Source organism: Branchiostoma floridae, chromosome 9, assembly GCF_000003815.2.
Source record: "Branchiostoma floridae strain S238N-H82 chromosome 9, Bfl_VNyyK, whole genome shotgun sequence".
In the NCBI taxonomy this organism is placed as follows: domain Eukaryota; kingdom Metazoa; phylum Chordata; class Leptocardii; order Amphioxiformes; family Branchiostomatidae; genus Branchiostoma; species Branchiostoma floridae.
In genome coordinates, this window is record NC_049987.1 from 17,172,365 (window position 1) to 17,195,039 (window position 22,675).

General features: G+C 39.8%; 2 protein-coding genes across 2 annotated transcripts; one reads left to right on the forward strand and one right to left on the reverse strand.

Annotated features, from left to right (window-relative positions):
* The first annotated feature begins 6,377 nt into the window (after positions 1 to 6,377).
* LOC118423280 lies at positions 6,378 to 13,380 on the forward strand. Its single transcript, XM_035831370.1, has 5 exons — positions 6,378 to 6,495; positions 7,073 to 7,797; positions 7,985 to 8,103; positions 8,610 to 8,716; positions 9,078 to 13,380. Exons 2-5 carry the CDS (start codon positions 7,114 to 7,116, stop codon positions 12,626 to 12,628), a joined length of 4,461 nt encoding a protein of 1,486 aa, XP_035687263.1. The 5' UTR covers positions 6,378 to 6,495; positions 7,073 to 7,113; the 3' UTR covers positions 12,629 to 13,380.
* Positions 12,765 to 22,670, reverse strand: LOC118423295 (recQ-mediated genome instability protein 1-like). The gene is made up of 14 exons (XM_035831397.1): positions 22,522 to 22,670; positions 21,851 to 21,955; positions 21,177 to 21,323; positions 20,490 to 20,600; positions 19,960 to 20,082; positions 19,485 to 19,618; positions 19,147 to 19,295; positions 18,502 to 18,582; positions 17,193 to 18,152; positions 16,913 to 17,001; positions 16,539 to 16,646; positions 16,217 to 16,258; positions 15,812 to 15,865; positions 12,765 to 13,568 (listed from the first exon to the last, which is right to left on the reverse strand). Exons 2-14 carry the CDS (start codon positions 21,953 to 21,955, stop codon positions 13,407 to 13,409), a joined length of 2,265 nt encoding a protein of 754 aa, XP_035687290.1. The 5' UTR covers positions 22,522 to 22,670; the 3' UTR covers positions 12,765 to 13,406.
* Positions 22,671 to 22,675: the final 5 nt, after the last annotated feature.

Sequence of the window (22,675 nt, forward strand, 5' to 3'; positions counted from 1 at the left end):
CAAAATCAGAAAAAGTTGGCCAAACTCAAAAAATCGATTTTCCTTAAATTTTGTGTGGTGGTAGGGCCTTGGTCCAAACCTACAAAAATGACAAAGTTTTAGATCTGCGGTCACCGGTTGCCATGGCAACGGCCATTTTTCAAAATGGCGGATTTTCACCAAGGGAAGGCCTTGGTCGCGTCCAAAATAGGCCTTCTTTGGACTCCTGTAGCCCCCACAAATTAACAGATATTTTATCAATTCTCGCATATGTTATTACCCATATTCTAATGAACAAAATGATATATAGTGATGCTCAAAATGTTTTTGTAGTCAGGTGCAGTAGATGTTTAAAAATGATGTGTTTTCGTGAATTTCCAAAATTGGCAAAAATCCATTTTTTGACCATTTTTATTGACCATTAGCTCATTATCAGGCAAATCAATTTGCTTGATTTTCGGCACAGTTATAGTTTGAACCTTTGTATACATCATATGTAAAAATAAATTTGGGCCTTTAACGTATCGAACCGTGGTGGCCCCCAGAGTAAACCAATATTTCCATTACAAGAAAATCGTAACCATAGAATTATTCCTGGAAAAACAGTCATAGCTTACCAGAAATGAATCTCGTTATCATTTTATGTAACAGAGGAACTTACCTATCACTTATAAAAGCAGGGTTGTTTTAGATTTTTTTATAATTGCCTTTAAAATGATTTTTTTGAGTTTTTTTGGTCATTTTTAGACCAAAAAATGTATATTTTGGCCCCAGCACCCTGGTAATACAACCAAATGACCTGAAATTTGGTATGGGAATGTCCTGGACATGTACACACATGGGTTGATAACTGGTTTGCCATATGATAGAACAAAATGCTGAATTTTGTGACTTATTTGGGGCATTTTCGGCCCCAAAACTACATTTTTGGCCCCAGTACCCTGGTTTTACAACTGAATGACCTGGAATTCGGTATAGCAATGCCCTGAACATATGCACACATGGATTCAATAACATGTTTTACATACAGTACAACAATATGCTTAATTTTGAGATTTTTGCCAGTTTTTTTACAAAATAAAAGTCATTTTCTTGCTCCTGTTCCCTGGTAAATAACCAGTAAATAACCGGTAAAAAATTGGTATAGGAGCGCATTGGAAATGGCTTTTATAACCCGTTTTTGCATACAGTGCAACAAAACGCTTAATGTTGTAATTTGTGGTCATTGCTTTACCCAAAGTACATTTCTAGCTCCTATTCCCTATTAGGCATTACAGGCAAATTACCACCTGGACTCCAAAAACCCCCACAAAGTAAGAGATATTCTATTGATTCCCGTATATGTTATTACCCATATTCTAATAAGAAAAGTGATATAAAGTTATACTCGAAATGTTTTTGTAGTGAGGTGCAGCAGATGTTAAAAGATGACGTGTCTTTGTAAAAAGTAAATTGCCAAAAAGTGTTATTAAAGTGTCCAGGGCACTCCCATACCGAATTTCAGATTATTTAATTGGAAAAACAGGTTACAGGAGCCAAAATTTTTTTTTTGTAAAAAAAATGGCAAAAAACACACACAAAATTCAGCATTTCGCTGTACTGTATGACAAGCATGCCCTGGACATATGTGCGCATATGTCCAGGGCATTCCTATACCAAAGTTCAAGTCGTCTATATTTTTTTAGTTGTGAAACCAGGCTACAAGAGCCAAAAAAGCACTTTTTTGTTTTAAAAAAATGGCCCAAAATAACAAATTAAGCATTTTGTTGTAATGTATGCCAAACGTGTTGTTATTGGATCCATCAGCGCATATGTCCAGGGCATTCCAATACCAAATGCAGGTCATTCAATGGTAAAGCCAGGGTACAGGAGCCAAAAATGTACCTTTTTTTTTAGTAAAAAAAATGACCAAAATTAAGCATTTTGTTGCACAGTATGCCAAAATCATTATTGACTCTATGTGTACATGTGTCCAGGGCATTTTTATACCGAATTTCATTTACTTGTAAAACCAGGGTTTAATGGGCCAAAAATGTACTTTTGGGGCCAAAAATTACAAAAAGGAGCCAGAAATGTACTTTGGGTAAAACAATGACCAAAAATTACAACATTAAGCGTTTTGTTGCACTGTATGCAAAAACGGGTTATAAAAGCCATTTCAAAGGCGATTCTACATTTGTATACCGATTTTTTACCGGTTATTTACTTGGAAAACCAAGGAACAGGAGCAAAAAAATGCCTTTTTTGTAAAATAAATCTCAAAATTAAGCATTTTGTTGTACTGTATGTAAAACATGTTATTGAATCCATGTGTGCATATGTTCAGGGCATTGCTATACCGAATTCCAGGTCATTCAGTTGTAAAACCAGGGTAGAGGAGCCAAAAATGTACTTTTTTGGGAAAAAAATAAACCAAAAATCACAAAATTTTGCATTTTATTGAACAGTATGCCAAAAGTGTTATTGAATCCATGTGCGCATGTGTCCAGGGCATTCCTATACCAAATTTCAGGTCATTTGGTTGTAAAACCAGGGTACTGGGGCCAAAAATGTAGTTTTGGGGCCGAAAATACCCCAAATAAGTCAGAAAATTCAGCATTTTGTTCTATCATATGGCAAACCAGTTATCAACCCATGTGTGTACATGTCCAGGACATTCCCATACCAAATTTCAGGTCATTTGGTTGTAATACCAGGGTGCTGGGGCCAAAATATACATTTTTTGGTCTAAAAATGACCAAAAAAACTCAAAAAAATCATTTTAAAGGCAATTATAAAAAAATCTAAAACAACCCTGCATTTATAAGTGATAGGTAAGTTTCTCTGTTACATACAATGATAATGAGATTCATTTTTGGTAAGCTATGACTGTTTTTCCAGGAATAATTCTATGGTTACGATTTTCTTGAAATGGAAATATTGGTTTACTCTGGGGGACACCACGGTCCGATACGTTAAAGGCCCAAATTTATTTTTACATATGATGTATACAAAGGTTCAAACTATAACTGTGCCGAAAATCAAGCAAATTGATTTGCCTGACAATGAGCTAATGGTCAATAAAAATGGTCAAAAAATGGATTTTTGCCAATTTTGGAAATTCTCGAAAACACATCATTTTCAAACATCTGCTGCACCTGACTACAAAAACATTTTGAGCATCACTATATATCATTTTGTTCATTAAAATATGGGTAATAACATATGCGAGAATCGATAAAATATCTGTTAATTTGTGGGGGCTACAGGAGTCCAAAGAAGGTCTATTTTGGACGCGACCATGCCTTCCCTTGGTGAAAATCCGCCATTTTGAAAAATGGCCGTTGCCATGGCAACCGGTGACCGCAGATCTAAAACTTTGCCATTTTTGTAGGTTTGGACCAAGACCCTACCACCACACAAAATTTAAGAAAAATCGATTTTTTGAGTTTGGCCACCCTATGCTTGGTTTTTACAGACAGAGCCTCTTAATCATCTATAAGTTGATTTTCCGACAAGGGAGCCAGCATACTTGTGCAGTGGCCAAATATGCTAGAAAAGGTCAAGTAGAGACAAAGTTTGACAACATTCGTTATAGCACATAAAATCAGTTGCGTCAAAGCAAAATCACTGCTCAAAGTCATAGCCGCTCCAAAGTCAAAGCTGATGTGGAGGTTAGAGTTCGGTTGGAGATTCGAGGAGTGATCAATAAGTTCTCGGCCTCATCCAGAAATAACAAGCACAACTCAGATTTCGCAGCATAGATGTCAAGTGTAGAGTCTTTTTTTCTGAATGTGTACAAAATTTCAAAATATTGTCATCGTTATTTTGCAGGCTACACCCTGTAACGTTATGTAAGAGACAAGGAATAAACGTAGACGATCTGGGGTGTGCTGGTCAACTTGCTCTGCTGAAAGTCAGATACCCACTTCTTTCTACTTAAATTAGGAATGGAATCATTATCAAACATTTTGACAATGTCTTCAAAGAATTTACAGCACGGGGAACTAGACCCACACATGTCTGATCACATGCTTCTCTCGACACTTACCAAGTTTTCAAAAAGACGTTGATTGCATTGGAAAGTAATGACTGCAATGATTTGAAATTTGGAGGATATGATGGCTTCATACTACAAAGTTGTACAAATTTGAGTTGTACATATCATTTCTGGGTGAGACCGAGAGCTTATCGTTCTCCCCTCGTCGCCTGTGTCTCCCAGAAGGAAATATGGTTAACTCACTCCTTATTTTCTGGAGGAATCAGGCCACCCATGCAAACATGCTCGGCTGGGCTGCCTGATGGTGAGGTACCAGGACAGCTGACGTCGGTAGCAATGACCAACAAAACAAACATCCAACCTTTCGTGGCCATGTTGAGGTTACCACTGGGGAAGTGATAGGTGGGGTGGGCAGCTTTGGGATGTCCAGACTAATACTGCTGATGGCTTGAGTTCGTGCAAAACAACCTTTGCTTTGTTCTCTTTTGTTTTGCCGCTAGTTATTTTGCTTAAAAGGACTCCGTACAGATGTGCTGTGCTCAATCATTATTACATGTATATTAGGCCATGTTGATTTGATTATATGGATGGCATCCGCGCTCGCACCAATTTTCGGCCGTTTCCAAAAAAAAAAAAGAAGTTTTCGACCACACAATAAATTGTGCAAAGCAGCTGTAAAATGAGCACAAATATTCCGTAGATTGAAAAAAAAGGATCAGAAAACAGATAACTAATCATAGTCTAATGCCATAGAATTGCTCCGCAAGGCAAGTGCATTTTGGGTATTGTGCCCTTTTATTTAAATCAAGTGATATGAATTAGCTTGACGATGCCCAGGACATATGTCCACAGGGGGTTGTTATGTTTTCCTCGATAGGAAAACATATTGTTTTTGCTGGTGCACGTGTGTTCTTATTTTTCTGCTTGTAGTCAATCGGAGCTTAGGTTGGATATCAGTTGTGTAAATATGGGCAATTTTTTTGCCCGCACACAATATTATAGGGCGAGCCTGATTGTGAAGTATGATGAAGCAGATGTAAGTTGGCCTTGTTTCATTGATTTGCACTGAATGGCTTTCTTTCTTTATCCTAGTATCCAAGCAGAGGTTTGGCTCAGACTGTTTTCTTTTAACGTCTTTTTAGTTGTTTTAGGCGACTCTGTATTTTGTACTGCTTTCCTCATGTGTGCGGACACACAAGTGCATTTTTTCCTCTATGCCCTAGACCTGGTCTCTCAAAGCATTTGTCATTGTCCATATCCCCATATCCGATGACAAACTCAACAGAAAGCCCCTTTCTCCCCTTACCGTTTTGTCAATATTACGACCCAGTAAGGGTAAACAAAACGTCCCTTTCATGACGACCAAGTACAACAAATGAGGTGGCACATAGAGGGGTAACTCACTTTCCCCAATACCAGTCATGACTTAAAACTATTGCTTCTACTTCTCACCTTAAAGTGGTTGTTTACATCAAAAGACCAGTAACTCTTGGTGATACTAAGGGAAACGTAGATCCGAGAAGACTACTTAGGAGGTGTGTATATACTGACTTTGTGTGGCCTCCTTCACCGGCGTCTTCGGGGGCCTTGGCGTAAGTTTTGTTTTTGTGTGTGTGTACGTGTGTGTGTTTGGGGGTGGTGGTGGAGTTGATCGCCGGGAAAGGAAAATATGCCAGGAAAGGAAAAATGCCGGGAAAGGAATATATACCGGGAAGCTTGTACGGGCCTCCAGTGCTGTTTTGAGTTTTGAGGTAGTGAAGAGGGGTCAAAAGTCACTCTTGTTTTGGTCCAGTCTTGACGTTGGTATATTAGAGGCCGGGTAACCCTGCCAATGTGAGATTTTCGTGGACTTAAACTCCGGTAGTTGACTTTTGACAGCATCTCTCTTGCATGGATTCAATTATTTAAGTATTGGCAGCCACTCATAAGGTACAATTAAAACTACTATGTAATGTAATAAAATTGAATATTGACATTACTGAACAGCGTTAGATACTGTTGGCCTCCGTCCCCACCTCCGGGTTTCCTTGAGCATTCCTGTACCTAGTAATGCAGGTACATACGAGTTACTTCGTATGCTATTGTGTCCATAAAGCCTGTCTTCGGTATCTTTTTCTCGATGTAGTTTGCATTGTATCCCATCTGGTCTCTTACAACGAAAGAATGTTACCAATTTGCTTAAGACGGCAATTTTCAAAGCAAGCTTTGTATTTGAGCCTAAAACTGAATGAATGGAAATTAGCTGAATATTGTTGTTTTTAGTATGTTCCTACGTATTTGTTGTCTATTCAGCCTATAACCAACGACAAATCAAAACTTTGACCGTCCCCTCAAAACATTTGTAAATGCCATATACCTAATGGGGAATCCCCCTTCCCAGTCGACACCGCGCAATAGGTAAGGTCACACCTGACTACTTCCGCATTCGTTGCAGCACTCAGTCGGGAATTTTACTGTTATCTGTTTACTGTATTTTTACACCAACAAGATCGCTCTTTCTGGTACTACGAATAGCACAGACCTTGGAAGCCTAAAAGGTGTGTATACGTTCAGTGCCTCAAATTTCCTAGCATCCTTTGCAGACCTTCTCGGAGTGGTGGTGTTTACTTGGGGGGAGGGGGAGAGGGCGGGGGGGGGGGGCGTTACCGGAGTCCCAATTCTCAACATGGGTCATGCTCTCTCATGTCGGGAACGCGTTTAGGCCCACGCGGAAAATATCTCACCCGATATCAGAGAAACTTGTCCAGATTGAAAATCAGTGCTCCCCAGAAGAAAACGTCAACGCTCCTAGATAGAGAAAGCCAGTATAGGAGGCTACTTCAAAAACACAATGCATGGTTGTTGTCAATACGTACATTCACATGGGACAATGTTTCACAACATTGAGTCATCTTGACTAATTACACCTTAAAGTTCATTAACTTGCGCTAAAGACATTAGAAGTACATTTTATACAATGGGTGCAGATGTCGAAAGTTCTTGAATTGATTTCAGTCTTAATTTGTATGTATCATGCATGTTACCTCCAAGATAACAAATAGTAGTATCATACACAAATGTCTCAAAGTGACACATCTGTCTGAATCTTACAATTGTTATCTCCTTTCGTTAAAGGCTGGTTTTGGAGCTGAAATAGGCATATTTCTGACATCAACATGACCAGCCTGGCAGACAAGTTACAGGACCTGGAGTTGTGCCTCAAGAGCCAGCATGAACAAGAAGTCAGTTATGGGCGGGCACTGAGAGAGGCTATTGTTCGCATGGACCTCTTAATTGAGGTAGAAGTCTTGAAAAGTCTTGGAGACCTGCGTCTTCAGAAAGGCAAGCTCGGTAAAGATTCGGCAGAGTTTGACAAGGCTGCTGCCCTGTATGCTGTTGCCCTACTACAGTGCAAAGATCCAGACACGGGACAAACACTGGAACATCGTATCGGCTACATGGAGAAACTCTCCAGACAACTGCTGCAGGGGTACACTCCACACTTTCGGTGGTTGTTGCCAGACTACTGGGGTACTGCTGACAGTAATGTCTTAAGGGTCGCAGAAACTTGTGAAAAATTAGACAGAAGTACAAAATACTCTCAGCATTCTGTTGAAGAGACTTACACAGAAACATTAGTGACTGCAATAGAAACTAGCGACATGTTCTTAGAGGTTGAGGTTTTGAAATCTCTTGGAGATTTCTATCTTGAGAAAGGCAAGGAAACTGGTGTATCCCAGTTCACCAAGGCAGCTGCCATGTACAAGAAAGCTCTGACACGATGTGAGGATCCTGAGACAAAGCAGACTCTGAAACATCGCATACGTTATGCGGAGAAGATCAGGGAAAGAGCGAAAATGGTGAAAAAGTTTTGTTTATGATCAAGAATCAAATACCTGCACATAGTGAATCAGTGTAAATGTAAGAAGTTGTATGACTTACTAGAGGACAATTGATCTGTATTTCAGGATATTATATATTGCAGGATATATAGAGATGTTAAAAGAGTGTGAGGCATATAAATGCTGACAAATAGTTTTTTTGCAGCGCTCAACATCAGATGAATCCAGACCGAGAGAAAGAAGACCAACTGTGGGACACCAGTTTGGAAACATCACAACACCTGATGTTACTCAGGACCGAAAACTCCATCCAGAAGTACCAAGGTGGGGATAACTTATTCTTAACTTCAAAATTGAACATGTTTGGAAAGTGCGCATTACGATACATGTTTTGATGAAAAAATGATAATTAGCTAATTCACAAGAACCCACTAGTACTGTTATTTTGCTTAGCCAGTATGAAGACTGCTTGAATGAAGAAAGTCGTGATTTCTGGCATATAGATAGTTTAAGTTGACATAGATGATAGTTGTTAAAATCATAGTATAGTTTGCATACATCCATGAGTAAATACGTTACATGACAGGACTATTCAAACATGTGACATATATAACTCAGAACCAGAGGAACGTTGATGCATACAAATTATTCCAACAAGAGATAACTTACTGAATCAATGAGAAAATAATACGATCCTATAGCAGTTTACTTTGAATCAGTGTCATTAAACTCCTAGATCGCATTCAGTTCGTATGTGAAATGTGAATATGAATGTTGCAATAGAATGATGTTTATTTGTCGCATAATGACTTCTGTCTTAATCTTAACAGTACATATGAAGACTATCTGCAGAAGGGAAACAAAGACCTACAGACAGGGGACCTGGACAAAGCAGAGGAACACTTTGCAGCTGCGCTCAAGTCTGTTCATGTCAAAGGTAAGTCTTTGTAAAAGTTAGTCCAAAGAAAATGCATAACATGAAAATTGCAAGATCCTTGGTTCCAGTTTATGAACAAACTTTGTTCACTGACGTGGCCACTAGTCTTAGTACCTGTCACAACAGCCAAGGCGTTTCAAACAAAACCTGCAATACAAAAAAAGATAATCAAAGCTACCATGCACCATCTTTGTACCTCAGCCTCTCGTATATGGTTTTTAGAAGCAATAGTAACAACAATGGTGCACTAAGAGACACATAATTTATAGTGTCTACATGCATCACGATTACACTTTTAACTTTTATCAGCAAAGGCTTTGAAAATAATCGAATTTCATCTTTCTTTCTCCATTTATTTTAGGTGAACACAGAGAAGAGGCAGAGCCCCTGTACAGGTTGAGTGAAGTCTACATGAAGAGAGGAATCCAGTCAAAAGATGGAGGAGATTTCACCAAGGCTGCAGCACTCTGTAATGCAGCACTGGTAAGATCGAAAAGAGAAGACATAGAGGAAGCAATCCAGGACATAACCCAATCATTTGTAAAGCATGTGCTGAATACTGAACAAATGGTAGAGATCGATAACACAAAGAAACAAAAGTTAATGTTAAAGAAGGACAGAGATTATGCTGAAGGAGAAATCAAAATGATTGATGAGAACATAGATCCTTATAGCCTTGATGATGACGACCCTGAGTTAAGTGAAATGGAGAAGAAGAGAGTAGAAGCAATCAAAACATTGTTTCAGTCTATTGTTGACCAACGAAAAACGTTCATAGCCAGGCTTGTAGATGAATGTATAGAGGTAATGGGCCCCCCTCCCTGTAAGTACGCCATGATAGGTTTGGGTTCACAAGCCACAGGGTTGGTGACTCCGTACTCTGATCTGGAATTTGCCATTTTGATAGACGAGGAAACAGAACATAATGCTAAGTATTTCCGCAACCTCACTCATTATCTGCACCTCAAAGTGATCAATCTGGGAGAAACCATTCTCCCAGCCATGGGGATTAAAACTCTAAATGATTTCTACTCAGATAACCCACTTGACAGCTGGTACTATGACTCTGTAACACCACGAGGGTTTTCGTTCGATGGAGCCATGCCACATGCATGCAAGACTCCATTGGGCAGGGGTAGAACTAGTAACAGTACAGGAAGCAGCGAACTTATCCACACACCATGCAATATGACCAATGTACTAAAGGACGACCTAAAATTGCATTTAAAGAAAGGCTATCATCTTGGTAGCATCCTGGGAAATGTGTCGTTGGTCGCAGGAGAACAGGGCTTGGTGGATGAGTACATGTCTCTATGTACTAAGCAACGTCGGGAAAATGACGGTAAGGTTCTTTTAGCTATGGCAAAAACAGATCTGACAGAGAATGCCCCAATGTTTCAAATCCAAGATCTAACCGCCAGTCTGTTGAATGTAAAGAAAGAAATGTATAGGTTTTCAAGCCTTGTGGTCTCCATCTGGGCGCTACTTCATAACATACAAATGACCACAATCTGGGATACCATTCAGGAACTACGCAATCGCGGATTCGTCAATGATGAGAACGCGCATCACTTGATGGTGATGGTCAGCATCTCAGCAGAACTGAGGCTGCGCACATACATGAACAATCATGGCCAAGTGGAAAACATGTCAGCCTTATCATCAATGACCACAGATACTGACATGGGGGAGAAATTGAAGAAAGTGTTTTACTTCTCAAATAGAAAGCAACTTATGAGATACTATTACACGGCAAGGCCGCTAAAGCACTTTATTTCACACCTGTCCGAAAAGAAGCCAAAGGAAGGATCGCCAACTTTCTTTGACAATTCTTCAGAACTAAAAGCAGAAGTGTACGAAAGTTTGTGTGATTACAAAAGTTCTAGGAGGTGTCAAGAAGCAATCTATAGGACTAATCTATCAAAATATGGCGAAGACACAGCACATTTTGACATTGCGCAATCACTTGCTAACCTGGGTAACTCCTGGATGAAACTTGCTGATTACAGCAAGGCTGTCGGTTATCATGAACAGTCACTACAGATGTTCCGGGATATCCATGGTGAGAATACTGTACATTATCACATTGCTTCCTCACTTGATAGCTTGGGTAGAGCGTGGGGTGACCTTGGTGATTACAAGAAGGCCGTCAGCTATCATAAAGAGTCACTACAAATGATGCGGAGTATCTATAGTGTGAACACCGCAAATCAGGACATGGCGAACTCACTGAACAACATGGGTACCGCCTGGATCAACCTTGGTGACTACAAAAATGCACTTAGCTGTTTTGAACAGTCATTGCAGACGGAGCGCAGGATCTATGGTGAGAACATTTCTCACCCTGGCATTGCCTCCATACTTAATAATTTGGGTATCGCCTGGAAAGGCCTTGGCGTTCAGAAAAAAGCAATTAGTTATTATGAGGAGTCCCTCCGGATGAAGCGGAGTATCTATGGTGAGAATACTGCATACCCGGATATTCTCACCTCACTACACAACTTGGGCGCCGCCTGGAGCAGTCTTGACGATCACAGAAAAGCAATCAATTACTATGAACAGTCACTACAGATGGCGCGGATTATCTATGGCGAGGAAAATGCGCATCCTTGTATAGCAACCTCACTGAACAGCTTGGGGATCGCCTGGTGTCACCTTTCTCATTACAGGAATGCCATCAGCTATCATGAACAGTCTCTACAGATGTTGAGGAGTATCTATGGTGAAGACACTGCACATCCTGACATTGCCGAATCACTTAACAACTTGGGTGCCAACTGGGGATACTTAGGTGATCAGAGAAAGGCAGTCAGCTATTATGAACAGTCGCTACAGATGATGCGGATTATCTATGGTGAGGACACTGCACGTTCTGACATCGCCTTTTTACTTAACAACTTGGGTAATGCCTGGAGTAACCTGGGTGATTCCAGAAAGGCAATGAGCTATTACGAACAGTCACTACAGATGAGGCGTAGTATCCATGGTGATGACACTGCACATCCTGACATTGCCGACTCACTTAATAGCTTGGGTATAGCGTGGGGTCGCCTTGGTGATCATAGAAAGGCTGTTAACTATTATGAACAGTCACTAAAGATGAAGCAGACTATCTACGGCGAGGACACCGCACATCCAGACATTGCTAGCACACTTAACAACTTGGGTAGCGCCTTGAGATACCTCGGTGATTACAGAAAGGCCATGAACAATTTTGAAAAGTCATTACAAATGGGGAGAATTATTCATGGCGAGGACACTGCACATTCCTACATTGCAGACTTACTTGGTAACTTGGGCGTTGTCTGGAGTGACCTTGGTGATCACAGAAAGGCAATTAACTACTATGAACAGTCGCTAAAGATGAGACAGAGTATCTATGGTGAGGACACTGTGCACCCTGATATCGCTGACTCACTTAGCAACATAGGCAGTACGTGGAGTGACCTTGGTGACTATGGAAAGGCCGTTAACTATTATGAACAGTCACTACAGATGATGCAGAATATATACGGCGAGGACACTGCGCATCCTGACATTGCGGATTCACTTCACAACTTAGGTACTGCTTGGGGATTCCTTGGTTATCACAGAAAGGCCATTAAATACTATGAAAAGTCGCTACAGATGAGGTGGATTATGCATGGCGAGAACATGGCTCATCCTCATATTGCAAACGCACTTAACAACTTGGGTAACGCCTGGAGTGACCTTGGTGATCACAGAAAGGCCATCAGCTACTATGAACAGTCACTACAGATGAGGAGTAGCCTCCTTGGTGAGGACACTGCCCACCCTGACATTGTCGACTTATTTCACAATCTTTGTATTGCATGGAGAGGCCTGGGTGATAACAAAAAAGCCATGGTCTACCTTTTTCTCAAGGAAAAAATGAAACAGAAGCTGGGATGAGTAATTAGGACCAAAATGCCTACCACATTTGCTCGCTTACTATTGGGTTACCTCTTGTAGCTTAAGGTTCTTTTTTGCAAATAGATGGTTTGACTACAGATTAGTTACAATACTGAAAGAAGTCGCAATATTGTCTTTAGACAACATCACTTTATTCACACAGCCTTCTAAAATGGAATAGATATGAAATTACATGTTATATTGCATTGAAAATACTAATTTTTAAAACTTTTTTACTAAGAATTTGATACAATCCATGTTTTGACAATAAGTTCAACAAAACATTTGTACTTTGTAAAATTCATTCCCACAATACAGGTATATCATTAATAGTAAAGACCACTGACATTTTGTTAGGAAGAAACAAAATCTATTGTGCTAGTATTTGCTACTCAATTGTTAATATTTTTTACTTGTAAATATTAGTCACTGACTTGTAAAGACTGGTTACCCACTTGTAAATATCATAGATTACTCCACAAATAAGAGTATTGCTACTATTAACAAGCTGTTAGTGTATATAAAGTAGGGGTCTCCGGCCCAATGGCAAGGGTAACAAACAGCTTCCTGTACATAATATTGTTCAACAATATAACATTTTAATGTGCAATATTTTGAATCATTCACATTCACTTTCTCACTATTTCATCTTAAGAGTAACCAGCATTTACATTTGAGGTTATCGGCCCAAGAACAGCACTTTTAAATGTACTTACTGTATAAAAGTTAAAATATATTGGACATAAAACATTCATCAAAATTTCATTTGTATCAATGTTCAGTGTAGTGAGTTTCTCTCTACCCGTTCTTCAAGCTGCCTCACAACACTGGGGGTAATGTCCGCAAGGGCGATGACCTTAGGTTTCACCAGGGTGGGGCTAAACTCCACCTCCATCAGACAGGAGAGGTCAATCAGCTTCCTCTGGCAGCCTTCAAGGCCCTACAGGCATAGATGGAGGGTTAATGACTAAAGAGGGACTACGGGGTTTCGAAATACCCAGTTGTACTGCGCAATCATATTGTGTTTGCCACCACTTAGTTTACAGGGATAAACAAGTCCATTAGCCCGATTGTCCCAGACAAGTAAAAGTGCTGTTCGGGCAAGTAGAAGTGCTTCCCCACTTGCCCGACGGGCAAGTAAGAATTTTCAGATGTGACCCACTCAAATCACCACTGAGTGTGACAGCACATGGGGCTGAATGCCTGCCTATATTGACCATGTCATTTTTAAGCCAGTAGAAACATCGATTTTGGATGATAGGGCCACATCAAAACTAAAAAAAAACTGAAAGTGAAAATACATAGAAAAATGTAATTTAAATTTCGGGCAAGTGAAAATTTGGTTCGGACAAGTAAATTTTTTATGTACTTGCCTGATAGGACAAGTGAGTTTTTGAAAACTTGTCTAACCCTGGTTTAATGCTCAGGTTGCGCAGCACACTACATTGTCCTAGGGTGGAGATAGCGAGTGTTGTGAGAGTGGCCTACTGCATGCCATGTGCACCAAGAATCAACATTAATGTTGCGATCACATCATAGCAGAATGCATGATTTTGCCCAAACTTTTGGCAAGTTTTTTCCCGTGTGTTTAAATTTTCTTACCATAACACTATCTTTAAACCCATGTCAACTATGATAGTGAAGAAATGAAAAACCTAGAATTATTAGAATTCAGTTAAAGGGCCATAGACCTGTGGCAACCTGAAATGTCAATGGCTATAAAACAAAAAGGTATTTCGAACCCTGGACTATGATATCATGCTTTTCTTGGTGCTGAATGACATTCATACTGATTTCTCACCTGTCCTTGGTGCTGAATCATACACTGATTTTGTCCTCGGTGCTGAATGACATTCACATATTTTCCATCTCTATCCTTGGTGCTGAATGACATTCACACTGATTTTTTTATGTCTGTCCTTGGTGCTGAATGACATTCATACTGATTTTTTAGTCTGTCCTTGGTGCTGAATGACATTCACACTGATTTTTAATGTCTGTCCTTGGTGCTGAATGACATTCAAACTGATTTTTTAGTCTGTCCTTGGTGCTGAATGACATTCAAACTGATTTTTTATGTCTGTCCTTGGTGCTGAATGACATTCACACTGATTTTTAATGTCTGTCCTTGGTGCTGAATGACATTCACACTGATTTTTAATGTCTGTCCTTGGTGCTGAATGACATTCACACTGATTTTTAATGTCTGTCCTTGGTGCTGAATGACATTGATGCTGATTTTTAATGTCTGTCCTTGGTGCTGAATGACATTAACACTGATTTTTCATCTGTCCTTGGTGCTGAATGACATTAACACTGATTTTCATCTGTCCTTGGTGCTGAATGACATTCACACTGATTTTTAATGTCTGTCCTTGGTGCTGAATGACATTGATGCTGATTTTTAATGTCTGTCCTTGGTGCTGAATGACATTAACACTGATTTTTCATCTGTCCTTGGTGCTGAATGACATTCACACTGATTTTCATCTGTCCTTGGTGCTGAATGACATTAACACTGATTTTCATCTGTCCTTGGTGCTGAATGACATTAACACTGATTTTCATCTGTCCTTGGTGCTGAATGACATTAACACTGATTTTTCATCTGTCCTTGGTGCTGAATGACATTCACACTGATTTTCATCTGTCCTTGGTGCTGAATGACATTAACACTGATTTTCATCTGTCCTTGGTGCTGAATGACATTAACACTGATTTTCATCTGTCCTTGGTGCTGAATGACATTCACACTGATTTTTAATGTCTGTCCTTGGTGCTGAATGACATTGATACTGATATTGCATGTCTGTCCTTGGCGCTGAATGACATTCACACTGGCTTGAAAGCTCATCTGTGTTGGTATAATCCAATTTGAAGTTTTTAACTGTCATTCAACACAAAATGCGAGGTGAGAAAATTTTGTATTGAATGACAGTTAAAAAGTTTTAAAAAAGACATTCACACTGATTTTTCATGTCTGTCCCTGGTGCTGAACGGCAATCGCAGTTTTCTATCTCTGTCCTTGGTGCTGGATGGCACACACACTGACTTTTCAACAGAAAGTACTTAACAAACCAACTGCAAATCAATAGTGAGTAGATCTTAAATCACAAAGATTTTATTCTCCTTAGAAACAAATGTTATTGGTACACACTTTCAACCAGAGACAGTAAAAAGTACCTCTTTGATCCTCTTCTTGATGGCTGGGTCAGTTTTGGCTCGTACAGCTAAGTTCTGGAATCACAAAACAGAAAAGTTGATCAGATCAAGTAATTGCCATTTTGACAATGGTTTTTATGTTAGCATGGTATTGTACATTTTCCAACTATGAACAACTCCAAATTAATGGCTTTTCTTTCAGTTTCTTACATAACAAGTTTCCACTATTCTAATTGGGTAAAATGGGAAAAAGAAGAGACCAAGTAGAATAGAAAACTGCAAATTCATAGGGATTTAACTTCATGGTAGGTGGGGAAATGACACATTCACAGTCTAACTGCAAGACAGAGTACATGTGAACAACAATAAAAGTACTGTGAATATTTCAAGGTTTACAGTAACAAAATGCATGGATATGAATCATACCTTTAGTTCTGATACTGTGAACCCAATCAGCTTGGCCAGAACCTTATGGCCAAAAAAAATCCTGTGTTAAACACCATATCCAGGATCGAACTGCACACTCAAACTGTTATCACCTTTTAAACAACTTTTTGCACAAGGCCTGGGTAACATGGAAAAATAATTTTACAAGACAGTTTGCAGAACAAGAAGAGAGTGAAAGAAACAATTTGATCATCACTGTCAGACTTAGTTTGAGTCATCTTGACTGTAAACATCACTTCTCTACCAAACATACATGTACAAATGACAAAACATTTGAAGTACTCCAAAATTGTCATGGTACCTCATCTCCCAAGTCCATCTCCACACAGGCTGAGCCATCATTTATCATGGCTGAAATCTTCCACACGTCCGTCTTCTCCAGCTTGGACGTCAGGGTAAGGATGAAGGCCTGGAATGGTACAAAACAAGTAAATAGGATGGGGCCCGAGTTTGAGGAGAGCCAACCTCAAGCGAGTCAAAGATCACTCCACACTTCTCGAAACGAGTAAGGGTTCATCTTGGTCGTGAACAGACGAAACCATACAGTCTGGTCTTATACAGTTTGTAAGTACTGTTAAAAACCCCACAAACTTGTGTGTTACACCTAAAGGTAAGGTACGATTTATAGGATATGCGAAACAAAGCTGTATATGATAGTATGGACAAACTACTCACCTTAACTGTGACAACAGTCCTGTTGCTGACAGGTGAAGCAGATAGCACCTTGGACAGGTAAGTAAAGGGTGGGGTGTCGAAGTCAACACCTGAGGAAGAAACGGCACACCTGTTAGGCGCACATTAAAATTTGAAGACTTAAGACAAACTGCAAGTTATGATATCATGCAAAAATATTAATTTAATTTTGTGAGATCTTCAATCCAAAAGATAAGATCTTTCTCATTGGTTACGTCCTCTCTTTCAAAGTATTACGAATATGTGCAGGTTGTTATTTCACCTGTGTCAAGCCTTCTCTTCTTCATCTCTGGTGGCTGTTCACGGCTGAACGGTGCTACAGTCTGCACAAGCTTTTGTGTGGACAAGCCCCCTCTAGCACCTGAGAGAGAAACTGCAGCATCACCACTGTCCTGCAAATTTGCAGCTTGCTGGATGTTTGGCTCTCTCTTCACCTTGACCTCACTGTCGCTTTTCTGCTGGACTGTAGGAGGTCTCAAACTTGACTTTGCAGTTGGTAGAGACCTTTCCACTAACTGAACTGATGGTTTGTTACCTGCTAACTGAACTGATGGTTTGCTTTCAAAGGGATCTCTCCTTGTTGCTGTTAAAGCTCTGTTGGTCTCCACCTTTTTTACATCTTTACTCGTCCCTTCCTGAAACATAGGCTGGCCTCCCTCCTCATCAAATGTATCATCCCATATGTCATTGTCCATAGAGCTCATATTGCCTGCCATCCCCTCCATCAGTAATGGATCATCCCAGTCAGGTTCATCATCAATTTGGAACACGTCGGACCGGTTCAATCTACCAGAGGAGGGATTCTTTTGTTTCACTGCTCTTGAATTATTGTCACATCCTTCTCTTCTTTCCTCACACTGTTCCACCCCTTCAATATCAAATGGTTCATCCCATTCTGGTTCATATTTGACTTCTCTACCTCCCTGTTGGTTGTGACCACTTCTTGCAGCAGGGGGGTTACGGGTAGAAAAATTGTCATTGCCCCTCTGCATCACCCCTCTCTCAACAGGCTTGGTTTGTTCTGTTTTCACAGACTTGGGGAAACTTGTTGGATTTCTTTGTTGGTGAGGGAAAGTATTCGTATTCTGTCTTTGCTGTATTACTGGTGGATTCTGTGTTGTTACCGTTCTTGGTGGCTCTGCTTGTTGCATTTCCTGATTTTCCAACATGTCAAGCTCTCCAAGGTCCATATTGTCCAAGAAGTCATCATCTTCAAAATCATCTGGAAAAAAAAAATCAAATTCAATGTTTTTTTTTTTTCTTTCTCTGTAATCATTACCTTTTAGTTACTCTGTAATCATTGACTGCTATGAGGCAAAGATGATAATGTCATTAATGATGATGAATCATTACCTTTTGTCTGAAAGGATACAAATATATTGCTCACCCTAGCAAGACTGCTACTGTATGCCAGTAGAAATGATATTACATTTTGAAATGGAAAGTGGAAACTACAAGAAGCCATGTGCAACACAGATTTTATGTAGGTTGCACTTTTGCACTGTGCAACCGTAGCTTTCAGTGTAAATCTACTTTAAGCCTGTTTCATGCATAAATTGCACAAAACTGACCTGAGAAAGTCATTGGTGGCTGTGGAGTCTTCTTGTTGGGCTTCACTCCTGCATTAGTGCCTTGTCCAAAACCTGCATTTCCTGAAACATATTTCTCATACATTATAATGTAGTAGCATTGTACCCATGCACCAAGAAGCAGTTACTCAACAAACTGGATATGATTTTGGAAGCAGTCAGATGCTTCATGTTTCAAAGATGCACTTTTAAAAATTTGTAAAATGATTATGTAACTTTTACAAAGTTTTCCATACAATGTATATTCCTGCTACAATTTTCAATAAGTGATCAAGATAAAAAATAACATTTCTTTTATGCCAAGTCTCTTCTCCCTTACCTTAATTTCTATTTTTTCAATGCCTGCTAATAGTATGTATTTGCTAAAATGTGTCTAAATCTAATGCTGTAGATTCTGTTTGAAAAATACAAAATATGAAACATAAACCAAGTACTGTAAATGCAGAAACTTTCGCAGTGGATTAATGTTCGCGGTTTTCGTGGTGGCCGCTTCACCGCAAACATTTTTCCATGGCAGTAAGAGACTACAGTACATGGTGCTACCGCAAAATTAAAACCACTGCGAAAAGTCCATTTTCCCGCTACCGCGAAATCAAATCCCCGCGAACTTAAATGCATTTACTGTACCTTGCCATCCAGGCTGCCTGCCTGGGTTGTTTTGCCGTTGTCTGGTACTTGCTGCATTTCTGGCATTGTTGGCAGTTGACTGTCTGTATTCCTGTTGTATCTGTTGCTGTTGTTCCACTAGAGTTGGGTCTGCTGTACCTTGTTCAGAACTAAAGCAATATGAAGATACAATCTGTAAACCACTTTCTGTACTCAAACAAATACATGTAACATACAGCATAAAGCTTATCTTTAATCTGCATTAGAACTGTGATTTCCTGTCTTTCAAGCACTGTTTTCTCATTCACACATTTTTGTAGTGAAGATTGTTATGCATTGCTTTTTTGTTCAGAACTTACACGGCCTTGAGCAAGACATTCTCCATCCTGTTCTCCTCGGCTAGTTCCTCCACTTCTCCTCCCAAGACTTTCACATTCCCTCCATCCAACAGCAAGACTCCCAGTCTGCACTGCACTGAACCAGAAACTAATATCTGGTATTTAAAAAGAAGAAGAAAAAACACTTTAAAACAAAATTTGGAAAACAAAAACAACAACACACAACTAATGTAACATTTTATAAAATACAAGTACAATATACATCCACATTGGGGTCTGCAGGTGTCCTAAAGATCAGCTTACTACCTGAAGTATGATGAACTTTTAATTTGTAATGGCTGTTGATTGGCTGATTTTTTAACTTGATCGTGTGAGATGCATTCTGATTCGCTAATACTCTATGCCATATAATATATGCCCATTTGTTGATTGGCTAATGGGCTGGTTCTGGCTAGGTTCTATGCAAATGTCAGAGCACTGATTGGCTGGTGCTGACCTTTGTCCCTGGTGCCATGTCCACTGCCAGGTCCCTGATTGGCTGATACTCCATGCCCTGCAGGCCCTGCTGTCCATCAGTGAGCTGCATCATCAGCATACGGGTCGGCTTCTGCTCCCATGGCTGGAAACAACAACATGGACAATCATGGAATTAACAGCGAAGTATGTGGCAGGGAGTAGAACTTACAGAAACAACAGCAATTTGCCAAATAATTTACTAATCACAAAAAAGCATTGAACCAGCAAAGAACAACTGAAGTGGATTGATGATATTTCTTCAAGCTTTGGTGAGCCCCTGGACAGAGCCGCATGGAAGTAGCCGCAACTGCTGCCTTCCCGTGTCAGGGACGCCATCAAGAGTATAATGAAATACTACTACTTGAACTAAAATCTCTACCACGCTGAGTCGGATAGTCAGAATACGAATCAACCATATCTTGGGATTAATCAAATCAAATATACAGAAAGGTAGAATAATACTATCTTTTAGCAGAATACATTCGAGGCTCTTCTATTCTATCCTGTCACCTTCTGAGTTGCTTGTGTCTCGGCAGTTACAGCATCGTTAGCGTTCTCCCTCCCTCTCAACTTCTGTAACTGTGTGTAGGCTGGAACACTCACGTCTATCATGGAGTTAATCTGGCAGGGGGGGGGGGGGGGAGGGGGAAATAATTGAAAAAAAAAAAGACTAATCAACAAAACCAGAAACTTAATACACTATATATAGTATCATGGCAATCTACTTGAAAATGTATATCTATATGTTGTTTGTTTGATTATCAAATGACAACTTGATGCCTGTCTTGTTACTAGTACCCCATCCAATTGCATAGACACAGTGGGGTCTAGATGCTATAGAAAAGAATTCCATTCTCAACACAGAATAAATTAGAATGTCAGGAAAAACCAAAGAACAAATCTTACTTCTTCTCTTAAGCATTTGAATCTGAAAGTTTATACACACATTGTAACTGCAAACTCTTAAACAGGGAATACAACAAAGTTTTAAAGAATTTTGTTCTGACATCTAAATGATAAGACTAATACTATGCTGTGTACTACAACTTCATAGCCTACACAAGGTATTGTTTACCCACAGTCCAGACATTGGTGTACAACTCTGATTTAGTGAGCTCTAATTTAGAGTACATAATGCATTATTGAAATCTAAAACACAGAGTGTCTTGAGCCTTGCTGTTGTGTGGCCTAACTTACTTGTAGAGCAAATTTTCCATTCAGGACAGTTTTCTGTTCCTCAGCAATGCCTTGTGGGAGGCAGCCGGGGGCAACGACCTGTAGGTCAGCCTGGAGCCACTGCTCATATACCATCCTGTTCAGCTGGGCTAGGGGAAGGTGGGATCCCTGGAAAATCATAACAAAAGTAATTCATAAGACACGGAAAGTCTTTTTCTATCATCTTATATCAAGGACAAGAGACATTTTGCATTATGTTGCGCATAATTTGGAACAGCAAACAAGTTGCATGAAAATAACCATTAAAAATATACATGAAACTGTTGAAGTACAAATTGAAACTCATTGGTACCAACTGCTGTCATGCTACTTGTACTTGCCTTCAAAGCTGGTATGCTGGGCGCAAAGAAATTACACTGGTGATACAAATACAGAAGCTTGTGTATTATGTCGAAGGGCAGTTATAGTTAACTGGCTCCTTGACTGTCCACATAGTAGCACACCAAAAAACACATCACTTATACTACTACTTGTTCACACCAAGACCAAGTTACACTACTTCAGTTCAAGGAGGTTTTCTTTAACCTCCTTGTTCAGTTCCAACCAATATCAGTTCTTCATGTAACTTACATTGTAACATACAAACTTCAGATACTGTACTGGCAAGCCATTAGGTGTTTTACTGTTCAGAGTACCTGGTTTTCCTGGTGCAGCCAGTCCAGACAGGCCTCCAGCCACTCCTGACTGACCGCTACATGTTGGGACTGCAGCCAGTTGTTGACCTGTCCAACCTCGTGCATCTAATGATTAAGTGTACATATTACACAACCATTTGATGAAAATGTTCATCTGGAAACAATGCGGTTATTGACAGAAACATATTGTCAATAGTGCCTGTCAAAGCCTTATTGACAGGAAGCCTAGGAATACATTTGAATCAGTAAACATCTAGAAAAAATGTATAATTGTAATTCATAGACAGGGGTAGAGTGGTTCAAAACTTCAATCCCCGCCTCCCATTCCCAGGAAACCCAGTTGTTTCTCGGAAAATTATCAATTTTAAGGAACAACCTGTCAATTGTGGCCAAAACAACCTGTATGGCCAGAAATATCCTCTTCGCAGTATTCTTCTTTCAAGTTCCAGTTTTTTTTATTACTATTTTTAATTATTGGTTCATAACTGTAAACTCAATGATACTGTAAACTCGTAATTTTTGCTGCACTTCGAGATAGAGGTGCTCACGTCGCGAATCGCCCCCCTCCCCAAAAGTTCTCACTTCAACAAAACGACACAGATTATGACATCAATACATGGAATTAACGACATATAAACCTGAAATATATAAAAGATGTACAGAAGACCTACTTTGAAGCGCTGATACGGCCAGCCTACTGATAAATGTCGTCTGATTCAAGCTGACCTAAAATTGTACCTTTGAACCTTCGCGCGGGAACTTTGACCGAACAACGTTCAAAGGTCAATCATTTCTGCCTCCGCCGACAGCAAAAACGCCTGAGGT